Raw genomic sequence first — 13,833 nt, forward strand, 5'->3', positions numbered from 1 at the left:
CAAACGATTTTCAATCGTCAGGTTCACGCTCTGACAGTAATAATCCCAGAAATCGGCTGAAAATGTCAAGCACTGCCTGGTTGCAAAGCTATTTTATGATTTTAGGCAGTTTTATTGCCTTTGCGCACATTGTTCTAAGTTCTGTGGTAGTTCTACTTACCGCAGGACCATTCGCAAACAGTTTACAACAGTTTTGGTTTCGTTTCTGCATCGCGAAATTCATATTTAGCGCTACTACGCAGTTACCCAACTTCAAGGCTACCTGCCATGGCGCCTGGAGCGCCCGCGACTGATCCTCGAACAAAGCACGCCGCTCCTGATTTCCCCCACCCTAACCCGATTTCTGCGATAAGAACTTCAGATGCAAGTCAAAAGATCACACCCAGTCGCCAGATATCTGTTCCGCCGAGGACAGCGCTTCAAATCGGCCTTACACTGCCAGCTGTTCGCCTTCCAGTTTCATTTCCATGCGAGGGTATATCCGGGTGTCTAATGGTGCTGCTTAGTTGAACTGTCTATTCGGAAGGAATCTCCAATAAGTTTTTGTACTGTTTCATTCGAAAACTGTTAGGTGGCGCTGCAATAGAGGAGGCTCGTTGTGCTGATCTTTTTTTTCGTGCAACTGCTACTCGGCCAAAGATCGCAGGGCACGATTCTAGCGCATCGTACCTCATTTCTACGAGCAAGGCTACAATTGCGAGTAAAAAGATGATAATAAAGCTCAGCTTTCTGTTTTCAGAGATAACTGACCGTGAACGTCAACAAGCATCAACCACGGCGTTCTGTTTTCAACTTCATGCATGGTTTTTTCCGCATCGCATGCTTGTCCCAAATATTGTGCTCGCTGTAAATGCAAAGTCACTCATTGACAAGATGTTTTTTCGTTATGTGGGGGCAAATTGGTGCCTGTGATAATGTCAAATTGCCACATTTATTCCAGGGAACCACCCGAAATTGCACATTTTGAAACGCAGGTTGGGCTTCAGCACATGGCACGGGCACCACGCGTGCTAACATTTTTTTTATCTCTGCAAACTTTTCCACGCAAGCCAACATTTTTTCTAGGACGTGTTTTTGAAATGTTCCCTACAAAATGTATATGCAAAATTTTTTCTACTGTCGGCGGTTTGTTGTGCACAACTCCTTATTATTATTTTCTTTGACAACTAGACAAAAATTTTGATTTTGACATTTTTTTCCAACTATGATGTGTGCAAACATTTAAAACTGGTGTTATTGGGAAGGCCGTTAAATATTCTGCATTTTGTGTTCCTGTAATTAGTGCCTAACCAATTTTTTAGCAGGAAAAAAATGTTTTCTTGGACCCCTAAAAATTGGTCAATTTTCCGGCGGTAGCGAGAGTTAAGGGGGGGACGTAGGTCTCAAAAGAACTTTGTTTAATTTTTAAGTAAGCTTTGTTAAGCTTGCCAGTAGGCTTGCTGCTTTTCCCCCACTAACTTCAAATATGCCAATATTTTTTTAATAAGTCAATTAGTTTCCAAGATAATTAGAGATGATTACCCATTTTTGCAGGAACAAGAGAAAACAGGTCAAACCATGTAACTGTAATCTCTATATTTTCCCCTACGATGAATCCTGGTGAACGCAACAAGACAAGCAGTTTTTTTATGCACCGCTTGGAACTACTTTAGCTCATTAAACTTCAGTGTTTGGAATGGGCGCTCAAAATGGCTCCTTGCCACTGGTGCCACCAAAGTTTAATGAGCTGTGAAATTAGTTCCAAGCGATCCATCAAAAAACTGCTTCAATGACTGCATACACCAGGGTTCATAGCATTCGAAACTATAAAATTTGTTTTATGAACAACCCTGTTTTCTCTCTCGTTTGACCAAAAATGGTTAATTAACTCAAATTACCTTGAGAACTAATTGACCAACTGAAAGAAATAACGGCATATTTGAAAACAGTGGGAGGGGAGCGGCAAGATTGACCAGTTTCACAAAGTTTACTTGAAAATTAAAACAACTTGTTTTGTCTCCCCCTTAAGGGGGCCATGAAGACAAAACACAACTTTCTTCAATCTGCAAGAGCCAGCCTTTGGTAACTCACTCAGCTCAACTACAGCCACGCAAGACGGTTTCTTAAGTGAAAAAAAAACAAGAAATATTGAAAAACTTTTGCAGTTTACGCTACAACGGTACGCAGGAGTGACTTAACATGGGCCCACACTAAAACCATATGTATCATTCATTGTGTTCACTGCCTGCTAGCATCCAAGTGATACGGTCAAACAAACTGGAAGCCCCACTGCAATCGCCCCTTCACGCTTCCTGCCGGTGGCTTTGCTGTGGGCAGTCGCCAGTCCCACAAACAGGACTCCGTGACATCATAGAGAAATCACACGCAAGCTGCTAGGGAGTCGCCACTGCTTTGTATGTATTCCTTAAAACGTCAATTACTTGTCTGAAGTTTGCAGTAAAAACAGGTACCGCTGTCATCGAGACAAGGCAGTCCTTTTAACGAGCCAACCTTGCATTTTGTTTTCATGGCCCCTCTACATATATATAGACGTGGCTCCATTGCAGAGGACACCACTTACCGGCGCGGCTACCCGCCCAGAAGCCAACGGTCTTGGGCTCCCCATGCGGCAGACAGAGAACTCGTCCTCGTTGCGGTACCCTTTCACCGCGGGCTGCACAGAGCGGTCACCGTCGTTTGTGAGAGCGCAGACCACCAAACATTACAGCCAGCAAAAAAGCATGCCAGACGCTTCTCAATGCACACTGTGTTCAGGCCTTGCAATTTGAAGCCTTCAGGCATGCGCACACGTGCAGCTCAAGGTGGTGACAGAGGCAAACCACCAGAGTTCCTAGCTATCGGTCGACACTACTGACTGTCCTCAGTATCTTGAAAGGGGACGTCTCAGAAAAATGGCCCAAAAAGTACCACACTTTCCCGTCAGGTGAAGCCATGTCTAGAAAGGCAGCACAAAAGACACAGCCGCAAGCCCCTAAGCTGCCACAGCCAAGAAGGACGTGGCAGATTAGCTTTCCCCCTATCGCACACTGGCTTCACCCGAAATGACCAGTACAGATTCCCGCGGAATAACATGTAGATGTTTTGGACAAGTCCTGAAACACTGAATGCTTCACACATGTGATGCACTTGAATGCAGTGCAAACACATCTGCCGACCAGGATTCTCTGCTGCTCATGTTAGAGTGCATTGACTGCTTACATGCAACAAAGAAAACACGCGGACATCCACAAGACAAGCGGACACTATCAACTGATCTACTGTATTTATTCGATTATAAGGTGGTCACAATTATATAGCGAGGGTGCAGTTTGGAGAGTAAAAAAAAGCAAAAAAAAAAGTATACTTCTGAGCTTCGAATATAAAGCAGGGTATGACTTTGACAAAACAGATTTTGAAAAAAAAAAAAAAAGACCTAGCCTTATATCGAATAAATATGGTATTTCCACAAAACATGGATGATTACAACGTGGGTGTGGGAGTGAAAAGACAACATCTAAATAAATTTTATTCTTACATATGATTCATTACATATAAGCTTCATCTCCCCCTGGAACAATACAGTAGCGGGTGCACCGATGCAATCATCAGTTTCGCTGCAAACGTAGCAAGCTTTGGTAATCTCCCTCTCCGTGCTCTCTGTACTCTCTGCCAACATGTATGCATTACCAAACCGAAGGACAGACTTGCTTTGTTTGCAGTGCTCTGCACGAGTACTCCCAGGGCTTGCGATTGCTTGCATGCACAGCAGTGATCTCTTCCATTTTGACACGCCAGCCCCCATCTAAGCACTGCTGCTCAACAGGTTTCCGTGCCAGAGCAGAGTGGTGGAGCTACCGGCCCAAGTGCATGAATCCGCACCCCCAAGTGCTCTACTGACTTCACAGGCCTCAAGCGCACGCGTGTCCAGAGTAAAGGAATCCTGGAGACCTGACACCCTGTCTGCTAAACAACTGAGGCCAAAGGGTAGGCTGCTCCCTCGAATATTTTCACCTGGGGTGGTCGTGGGGTGCACTCATCGAGGGCAGCCTCTGGGGGTCGGGGGTGAAGGTCGCGTTGGCCTGGCGCAGCCGCTTGCCCAGCCTCTGCAGGCACCTCTGCAGGTCCTCGTATTTGACCTGCACACACTGAGGTGAAAGGTCAAGGGTCAAGTCCCGCACTAGTACTTCCTGTGCATTGAGTGGCGGAATCGGCCCAGCAGAACAGGAAATTCAAATGTGGGGGGTTGAACGCACCGAAGCTATACATGGCTACAAGGTTCGCTGTAGTGGAGGGCTGGGCTGAGGATTAATTTCGACCGAAATCTTGACAAGCGGGCATTTCCACTTTTCACCTCCATCAGAAAAGCAGCCGCTGCGGCCGGAATCGAACCCACATTCTTGGACTTGGCAGCCCAACACTAAGCAACCGTGCTGCGTCCACTGAAACAAAAGGCACAGCTGTAGGCACAATGCCACGAAGGTGACCTTCCCTTGACCTCTGGAACAAGGAGGACTTCCTGTTCACTGGCTTCCCTCACTTGACCCTTCAGGTCACAGCATTACACTTGGAGGGGTTGTTTTGGCTGCTTTGGTGCCAGGTATATGCCAGAAGCTCAAACGAACCGCAGAAGAAAATACAGCCAACTAAATACTGGGAATTTCAGAGAGATCGTGAATAGTGCATGCTATTTGACTCAATTTCAAGCAAAGTTTCACAGGTTAAAGTATTTCACTTGTTGCTTGCTCTTTTTTCATCACTCAAAATATACGAGTATTAAACAAACAGAAGTTGATTTTGCTGCTGCTTGACAAGTGTATTTTTAAAGGGACCTTAAAGTGTGGGATCAAGTTGCCTCATATCACTAGATTAAATTGTTTCGATTACAAATACACCCCTTGCCGCAGTTAACACAGGAAATACCAAAAGCCTGAAAACAGGTGTCGACTTTCCCACACTACACCTTGTGACATTCCACAGTGCGAAGGCATGGTGAAACGGGATCAGTAGGGCTTGCTTGAGCGTTCTGTGGAACAAGCATGGAGGCAGCCCAGATGAGCAAATGTAAAATGCATGCGGAGACATCTGATGGTCGCGTGCTTTTCAAAACACACGAACCACAGCAAGCACGCACGGTAAAATATGATGCCACAGCCCAGGCGGTAGTCTGCGTCTCAGTTTGGATTTCATTGAACGGTTTCGCTCTGTGTGCAAACGCAGTCACAAGATGCATGCATGTGGGTGGATGCCAGAGTCCACTGCACCTACCATCCACTAGCGCATGTATGCATGAAACAGCCAGTGTCAGAAAAAGCAGATTATAATGAAGCGATCGAGCAGAGATGAGACGGCCGTGAAATTGTTCAATCAACAGCAAACGCAGTTTCAGCAACTGCTCCCAGGTGGCCCCACATCCTGGACGTTCCTAAGGTCCCTGAAAGAACTAAGGTAGCGCCAACTGCTCCCTCCTTCTCCGCTGCCCTCCTCTTTTTTCTCTCCCCTCACCCGCGGCGCCGCCGTCCCTTTAACTCCGCGGCGGGGCCGCCATATTTGTTGGCCACTTGAGAGCAGACGCCCTCGCTACGCTTCAGGGCGCTCGCTGCAGTTTGCTCTTGTTTTCGCGCCGAAATCGCTCTTTGGTAGCATTTATAGGATTTCTAGAGCCCCGTTTTACCAACAGGCACTGAGTGATAGTGTTTTGTTTTATATTTTTGTCTACAAGGGGATATATGCGGGGCGGATGCCGCTGGCACATACGCACAGCGCGGTTTTTGTTTACGTGTGCGGCATTCTGTAACACCTCAGGATAGCTCGTGAATGCGAAAGGATCGAGCGTGGACATTTCAAACTGCTCTGTTACGGTAGTTCCGTTCTTGCATTCGCGTGACTGTGGTCGTGCAATCACTGCACAGAGGTCTTGCGCACGGTTCGCGGCAGTATACAGTGCGCTTCATTCGCAAATGCCGTAGTTCGAGCGCTGCGCTGGCGTCCTTGCACTCGCCTTTCTTGCGATAATTGTGTATCCTCAGCGGCGTTCACTCTGCGCCCGCTTTTACTAACGACCTACAGCCTAGCTTAATTACGCGCAGTTTAGAGTGCTTTGCCGTTTTTGTAGAAATGTTTCCTTCACCTTCATGTCGTTATAGGCTGCTGTGAGTAGACTAAAAACATACACATGCTGTTGCGCGTGTGTGCACGTACAGCGACGTGAAAAGCCCCTGCTTCCCCGACTTCGCAGCCGGATACACTTAACTACACTCGTGGCCGTACGTTCATGTGCGAACCTAGTGAAAAACGCAGACTTGTAATTCTGGGAATACGCGCCAGAGAAGACTGCGATCAATCGATCGGGTAAACTGAAATTACAGTCCCTCTAGGTACAAATTATGTAACTAGTTACTGCAGTTAATTAATCATGCAATACGTTTTTTCACCGGGCGCGGTCGTTTACAGCCGTTATTAATGGAGGCGCCTGGACAGAATTGTTTTGTGCTGGGATATATTCTGGCAGATTTGTACATTGCACTAACACAGGGATACACCCGAAAGAAATTCGAAAGAGGACCAATGTCACGATGATTATCAAGAGAAAACAATAAATCACAAAAATGAATTGGTGCCAGCAAATAGATATTTTATTGGAACAAACGTCCGTAATGACGTCGTGCAGGTGGCTTGTGCTGCTGACGTGGCTTCCCGTGAGAAAAAATGTTGGGAGTGGCATTTGGGTTTAGTTTTTTTAACGCCAAGCTTCTCCAATATCCGTTGCTCAAATTGATCCGTGAAATAATCCTATTGAGAAGGGAAAAGAAATGTCGCCACCGAGTTTGAGATGCGCCACAAACACTCCGCAAATATAGGCAATAATGCATTGCAGAAGGGAGTTAGTGACTGTTCTACCGTAGCATGGTCAAATTCGTGTTCGCGCATCTGCTCAGTGCCGCGTCCGCTCAACTCGCTACACTAAACCCGTTTAGCAAGCGCTTTGCTGGACAAAAATACGTCTGCTGAAAATAATATAGTCGCCCAGTGTGTTTTGGTTCAAATCACAATGACTGGATACGCTGCGCCATTGACTACTAAGATGAAGTAAGCGCGCACACCACAAATGTACGGCATCACGTGTAATGCAAACGTAAGTCGTAATTAACGTTCCTCTGTGCATACACGGAAGAAAGGGCGTACAGCCGTTACGGTGCGAATATGCATTTGAAGTGCTCATTCAAACGTGCGCGAATTTAATAAAGCGATAACAGAAATTGCGCATCAAACGTACATCAACGGCGCGGTCACTATATTAGATGACCTTAAATTGTTTTACCTAGCCGCAATTTTTTTTTTCTCGCAACAGCCTCAATTTGCGCCGCACCGACCAAGCCCATATTACGCAGCAAATCACTCCGATGTCATAACATCGGGATTATAATACCACCCGGGTAGCTAACACACAAAACATGACTTCACGCCAAAAAGAGCGTACACGCACTCGGAACGCACACGATACATGGTCAGACGCAAGCTGCCGTCGGCCAAAACAAGCATGAATTCAGGTGAACAATTCTCGCGTCACGAAACCCTTACGACAACTGACTGAACATGCTACGCCGCTGATATTGATGCTGGAAGTTAAGCGCGCACATGACAAATACACGGCCTCTTATCCAAACCAAAGCTTACGACGGGACGAACTCGGCGCTGCGCGCAATGCCTACTCAGAACAAAGCGTGGACGACGGTCGCGAAGGGAATACGCATTTCTTCGTAAGTGACCGCTCAAGCTCGCGCAGAATTTAACAGAGTAAGAACAAGCATTCAGAAACTTACCCCGCAAAAGAGTGATGGTAGCGTCGGCCTGAAGTATGCCCGTTCAAATCTATGCAACCAAACTTTTCTCCTTTCTGCGTCGCGTTTCCCGGACGGAATAACGAAGTCTTGTGGCCTGGCTGACGATATTCGCGCTGCCTAAGGCACAACACACCGACACCGAGAAGCAACCTAAAACGACACCGGTGCGACATTTTTTCGAAGCGAGCAGCTAATTCCGGTACTGAAGCACGGTGGCGACGGTGGCTCGGAAGCCAGCAATGGCGTCGCAGCGGCGGCGTTGCGCAATGTCCCAGCCGGCGAGGCATCGGCGAGGCGACCCGGCGGCGGAGCAAAAAAAACAAAACCACGTGACTTTTCCCTGGGCCAATGGCGCGCGGCGTTCGCCGGCGAAAAAGAAAATGGCAAAAAACGAAGCAAGAGAGGAGCGCGGGCGAGGGCGAAAGGCGGCGAGATCTAAAGATGGCGCTACCTTAGTAATTTTAGGGACCTTAGACGTTCCTGTGAAATCGTTGCCGACATCCCCACTCCCGCCAATGAAGAGTGGGAACTTGTTGGCCAATTTTGCTGTATGCCACTACACCAAGATGGCAATAAACAGACCCTTCCTGATTGGCCACGACGAAAGCAAGAACCAATGAGGACAGGCTTTCAGGAAAATGGCACAGGTCGAGTAATGCCAGACTCGGCCGACTCCGCCCGCTTTGTAATGGGCTCGGAAACATCACGAAAAAAATGGAAGGGCAACGGCAGAAAGAAATGTCAGCTCTAACTATTTCTTTCTCAGCAAACGAGGCATCGTTGGTTGTTAAAGAAAAGCTGAAAGGGCTATGGAACTTCACCTTACAGTTGCAGAGCCGTCAGTGTCTCCTCAAGCGTTGCCGTACGCACCACAACCTTTCCTGTGGCGTCGTGTGGTAGGCTTTCCTGCACCACACGACGCCACAGCTGTGCAGGAAAGCCTACCCAATGTGAGCCTCGCGCAGACCACACACGTGCTAAACTCTGGGGTGCATTACCCAAGGGACGTAACATGTAATTTGTAGCAGAAAGAAAGTTTAATTTCAATTTGTAGCATGAGTAAAATGCCACAACTAAGTGTCTGTTCACTACGCTTGCAACATGACACCAGTTGCCTCAAGGCTCAGCAAGTGCTCACCTTTTTGACGACAACGTCCGTACAGTTCTTTATTCCCGTGATTTGCAATTTTGTCACAAGCTTCTTTTTCTGAACCATATTTTAAAAGCGGAGCTCTTCTTTAATCGGCGAAGGTTTTCAGTCAATTGATTACAATTTCCACTTTGGTGAAATCAGTATGGCCAAATTCAACGCCCAGTACTGACAGCTTGAGAATGTCATTTATTTTTCGATTCTGTCTTAATAGCTATCCACATGTGCCCATAATCAGGGCACTGCCAAAGGCGTTTACACCTAGAAAAAAAGAATGTCCCCGGGATCTTACAACCGCAACATATAACCCCCAAAACAGGGCCACTCACCAAAAGCTGCTCATTGCAGGGGTACTTCCATAGCGGTGTCACCACCACGGCCAACCTGCAACAACACGGACGCAACAATGTCAGGGCACACAACACACTGATCGGCACAACTTCCCAGGCCGTCCGCACAATGGCTGGGGAGAACATTGGCGTCACCCCAACCGAATTGTTACTCTTTGCTTAAGATGGCCACTTTGATAAGCTAGGCCGGCCAGTGTCTTTTTGAACGAGTGTCAAGGCCTACTACTCGGGGTTGCACAGAGATCCTCACGCGCCTCCCATCACTACGCCACACAGCATGCACTTAGCAGTCACGGATTCAATTGTTTGCATGACAGTGTTATGCTGTGATAGTACGTACAATCCTGATCATTCGGAGGCATAAGCAGGAGTGCCCCACGGGTCACCTTTCTGATTTATATTAGCAATACTCCATGCTGAACCCAATCCCCATTTCAGATGAGGCCTTTAGAAGATGACTGTGTTGTAAATCTAAAATGAGACCTGCAATTCCATTAGTTATTTATGTACAATACCACGCGGCACTCAAAGGGGCGCGGCACTCAAAGCGTCCAAAACCAAGTGTACAATATTTACCCAAAATAAACACGTATTGAGTTTTACGTAAGCTTTGGTACCATAAGCTTGCAGAACACCATCAAGCTACAGTACTGTGCTGCCAAACTCTCAGCTAACACAAGTTTTACTCAGTTAGTTCGAAAGCCCTATGCAAATTATAGCAAAGTTGTTTTTGAGCCAGCACTGATATTTGTCTTCTGTTCCCAGCCATTTCTTATTGAAATAAATTGCCAAGCAGTGCTGTCCATTCGCAAAACTTTAGACTTGTCCGTAAACTGTTCACAAAAACTGAGTTTTCTCAGAAAAGCCACTCATGTCGAGAAGGCATTTTTTTTGGGGGGGGGGGTTCAGGCCACTGTCATCTGTCCGCTCAAGATGACAGAATACTTTAAGACGCCACCTCTAAGAAAGACGAGCAACCTGGGTCTTCTGCATGAAGATAATCCGTCCTCTAAGCGACCTCCTCGCCTAAACTGTGAGGGGAGCCGTGCTGTGGAAAGGTGAATGGTGTATAGAAAGATGTCTGGAAAAGTAGGAAGTGCAAACTGCACGCAGGCCTTTACGAGTGTTGCTATCAGGTAGTTTTCTATAAAAAAGGAAGTAAGTGTAACGGTACTTCCTGTAGCAGTTACTCTGTGAAAAAGTGACAGTGTTACAGTTGCAAGTACCTCTAACTTAAAAGTACCCAGTTAAAATTACATGCTGCTAAAAAATGTAACTAGTTACTGGTAACACATTACTAGTAATTATCACTGCCCACGACTGGCCTTGCTTTGCGTCAGGCCACTGTCACATCTGTTACTGCTTCCAAGTTGTTAACGAGTTCTCCCTGTTAGAAGCACAGCACTCTCTTCTAACTTAATGAGATACCTGCTCAAGAACAGTGCAACCGGAGAGCGGGGTGCATTGACAAAGGCATCCAGGGATACAGGAGGGGCCTGAGGAGCCCGTGTTAATAGAAACCCTTGAAAAGGACCCTGGCGCTAGGCCAAGAGGGGGAAGAGAAGCGAGCTGGCTCATTTTTTGTGCGTTCATAATTTTTAAGTATATTAGAGATGGCCTGGAAACATCAGCACAGCATGTCAAAACCCTGCAGTATGTGGCCGACACCCACAGCAACATTTTACGTGGCTTGTGCTTTTCCCGAAAACACTTTATTGGCTTCGACTCTACTGTTGACGGTGCTTAGCGTTTGTCCCCTTGATCTAACGATGCTGGAAACGGTGGCTGTTAGTCAGTTCCCAGAAATGAGGTTAAGATTGTTTTTTTTTTTTTTTTTACCCTTTCGACAACTCTGCAACATCTGATATAGGATTCGTGAGGCCTCTTTTATTAGTCCTTTCGGAATGCTCAAAACTGCCCGAAAGCCGTTTCATATTTTACTTCGCCGTGCAATTTCTATCGCGAGAGGAGTTTTGGACTGGCCAGGAACTGCTCGAAACTGCCATGGACAGGAGCATAAGGCCAGTAGAAGGCCCTGGCATTTGATTACACCCCTTTTGAAACCAATTTTTCGAGTGAGCGCACCTGGGCCTCGGCGATCCCTAAGAGCACTGTGCCTCACTTGTCGTATTTGTTGTCGTCATCGGCGCGGTACTTGTCGCGCAGCTTCAGACGGCGGGCCTCGGCCTTCTCTCGCTCGTCGTCGGCTGCTCGGAGCAGCTGGCCCTGCTTCGCGGCCGGCTAGCGGGGAGGCACCGAGGCGGCAGGGGTGGCGGCGTCCTCGATCCCGTGAACCGCCCTGCAAACAAGAGAAAAGCTAAGCACCTCAGCGCGTGCGAGCGCATCGTCGCACTCGCGCTCACCTTTGGGCTGCCGCGCTAACCGAGCGCACGGTGGTCCGCGCGTGCGTCCTTACGAACGAACAATGCGAAGACTTGAACATGCCCACCTCACCCACCTCGTGCAAGGGGCTCATACCAGCCGACCAAACCGGAGACAGCACATTACCTAGAGTGGTGTTCTAGGGACGACAACATCAACGTTGTACTGCTGTACCATGCAGAACATCCGAAAACGCGCCAACACACATAACTGAAGAAAACACAACACATGGACAGGTGATTGATGATGATAATTAAATAAACTTTGTGGTCGGCTATGCGTGTGCAATCGCACGTTTAAACCAAAAATAAAGGGAGAAATGGGACACTTTATTCCACACAAACAATAAAGTAGCCATCTCTACATTTTACCATCTGACAGTCCGCGGACGCCGAAGAAGGGTTCTAACCAGCGCTAAAATACTTCTACTAAATGTTTCTAGAAAAAATATTAACTCACAGAACACCCATAGCGCTACAATCAATAGCGACGTTTTTTTGTATAATAACGTTAGCTCATAGAAAGATTTTTTTTTTCGAACAATCTCGACCATCTGCTATGAAATCGCTCAGGGGCGCTGCAAGTCGCGCGTGTGTCGTCTGCTCGAGAGCTGCGGCGAAGCAGACGACGAGCGTTCGAAACACCTACTTGACAAGAAGCCGTTGTGAGAAGGCGATGCCTTGCATTGCGTTTCACTCGTTCACGAGACTTCTGCTTACAAGTACCTGCGATATCCTGCTTCTGGGAGGTGCGCTTTAATACTTCCGTACGTTTAAATAAAAAAACTCAAGAAAAAAGAACAGAGACTTTCCATCCTGTGTTCGTTCCACGCAACTTACTGCTAACGTGATGCAGAGCTCTTTGATGTAAGTAACTGCGAACATGATGGGCAAAATAAATCTTCGCCGGTTTACAAAAAGGGTCGCTGAACTGAACATGACTGCCGCGCTTGCCAGGTGCGCCCTGAGTTATCGATATTGCTTTCCCTCTTTTTTTTTTTTTTTTTGCTATCTGTATACCCTTTTCTCAGCAAGGTATTTCCGAAGGCCGCACCTCATGGCGTATACTAGTAATCGCTCTGTCCCCGCAGGGTAGGTATAAATGGCGTATAGATTGAAGGTAATATTAAAGGTTCCGTCGAATGTCGACAATAACTTCCATCAAACGAACAGAAAAGTATACTGGGAAATCACTACAACTTATAAGGTATTGATAAAAACCAAGGCCACGCTGCACAGTGAATGCGTGTTATTTATTTATTTATTTATTTATTTAGCATATTTGCCCTAGGACATCGTCGCGGGATGGGAGAGGGGGGCGGGGCGGACGTCTTAGGCGTCAGTAGGCACAAAAGGTCGTAAAGATGACCGCGCAGTTTCTTCCCCATCACTAAGGTGGTCCTTTGGAACCGCTCGGTTGAAGGGTTCAGACGAGACGTCTGCGAGGAGGCGGCCAGTGGTCTCCCAGATACGCAAGAGGCGGTACTTGGGAAGCTGAATGGTCTCGATTCATTGATCGTAGGGTTTAACGCGCCGACGCAACGCAGGCGATGAGGCGCGCCGTAGTGGAGGGCTCCGGATTAATTTTGACCACCTGGGGATCTTTAACGTGCGCTGAAATCTCGTACACACGGGCGTTTTTGCTTTTCGCCGCCATCAGAAAAGCGGCCGCCGCGGCCGGTAATCGAACCCGCGACCTCGTGCTCAGCAGCGCAACGCCTTAGCCACTGAAAGCTGAAGGGTCCGTTGTAGCTACAGGCCCCCAGCGCAAAACAATCCAGGCCAGTGATACGTACGGTAGAACTGCAAGGGTTTATCATGCAGAGCTTATTTACAAGGTTAACTTACACTACTGCCACGCCGTGAAGAAAAAAGCGAGTGAAATGAACGTTTATTGTAGCGAACTGGTGTTCCTCAACAGGCGCGTAGCCAGGATTTTTTTTTTTTTTCAGGAGGGGGCTAAGTTGTTCTCAAGCCCCTTACCCCCCGCCCCAATGAAACAGAGCGCGGTATATAGTTTACATGTTTGGTTCATTAAAAAGACGGCATTGCTCTGATAACAATGATACCAGTTTTATGGCGAACTTCAAAGGAATGATCGAGATATTAAATAGAACATATGAAGCCGTGGC

At 47.3% G+C, this 13,833-nt stretch overlaps 1 protein-coding gene across 4 annotated transcripts in view; it reads right to left on the bottom strand.

Moving 5' to 3' along the window:
- The window catches only part of LOC144168907 (uncharacterized), a 36,356-nt gene extending 24,269 nt beyond the window's left edge, over positions 1–12,087 (bottom strand). Inside the window, exons 1-5 of one of the 4 annotated variants that reach the window (XM_077697901.1) lie at positions 11,829–12,087; positions 11,684–11,731; positions 11,443–11,619; positions 3,991–4,115; positions 2,561–2,653 (exon numbers count right to left, since the gene is read on the bottom strand). In XM_077697901.1, coding sequence (XP_077554027.1) covers positions 2,561–2,653; positions 3,991–4,115; positions 11,443–11,464 — 240 coding nt within the window. In that variant the 5' untranslated portion in view covers positions 11,465–11,619; positions 11,684–11,731; positions 11,829–12,087. Of the gene's footprint in view, positions 1–2,560; positions 2,654–3,990; positions 4,116–11,442; positions 11,620–11,683 lie in introns of all 4 variants that reach the window. The other 3 variants (XM_077697902.1, XM_077697903.1, XM_077697904.1) reach the window with 3 other exon arrangements.
- Between the last annotated feature and the right edge of the window lie 1,746 nt (positions 12,088–13,833).

This window comes from Haemaphysalis longicornis, unplaced genomic scaffold (genome assembly GCF_048455015.1).
Source record: "Haemaphysalis longicornis isolate Haplotype H1 unplaced genomic scaffold, Haemaphysalis longicornis Haplotype H1 scaffold_2, whole genome shotgun sequence".
NCBI classification, from domain to species: Eukaryota; Metazoa; Arthropoda; class Arachnida; order Ixodida; family Ixodidae; genus Haemaphysalis; species Haemaphysalis longicornis.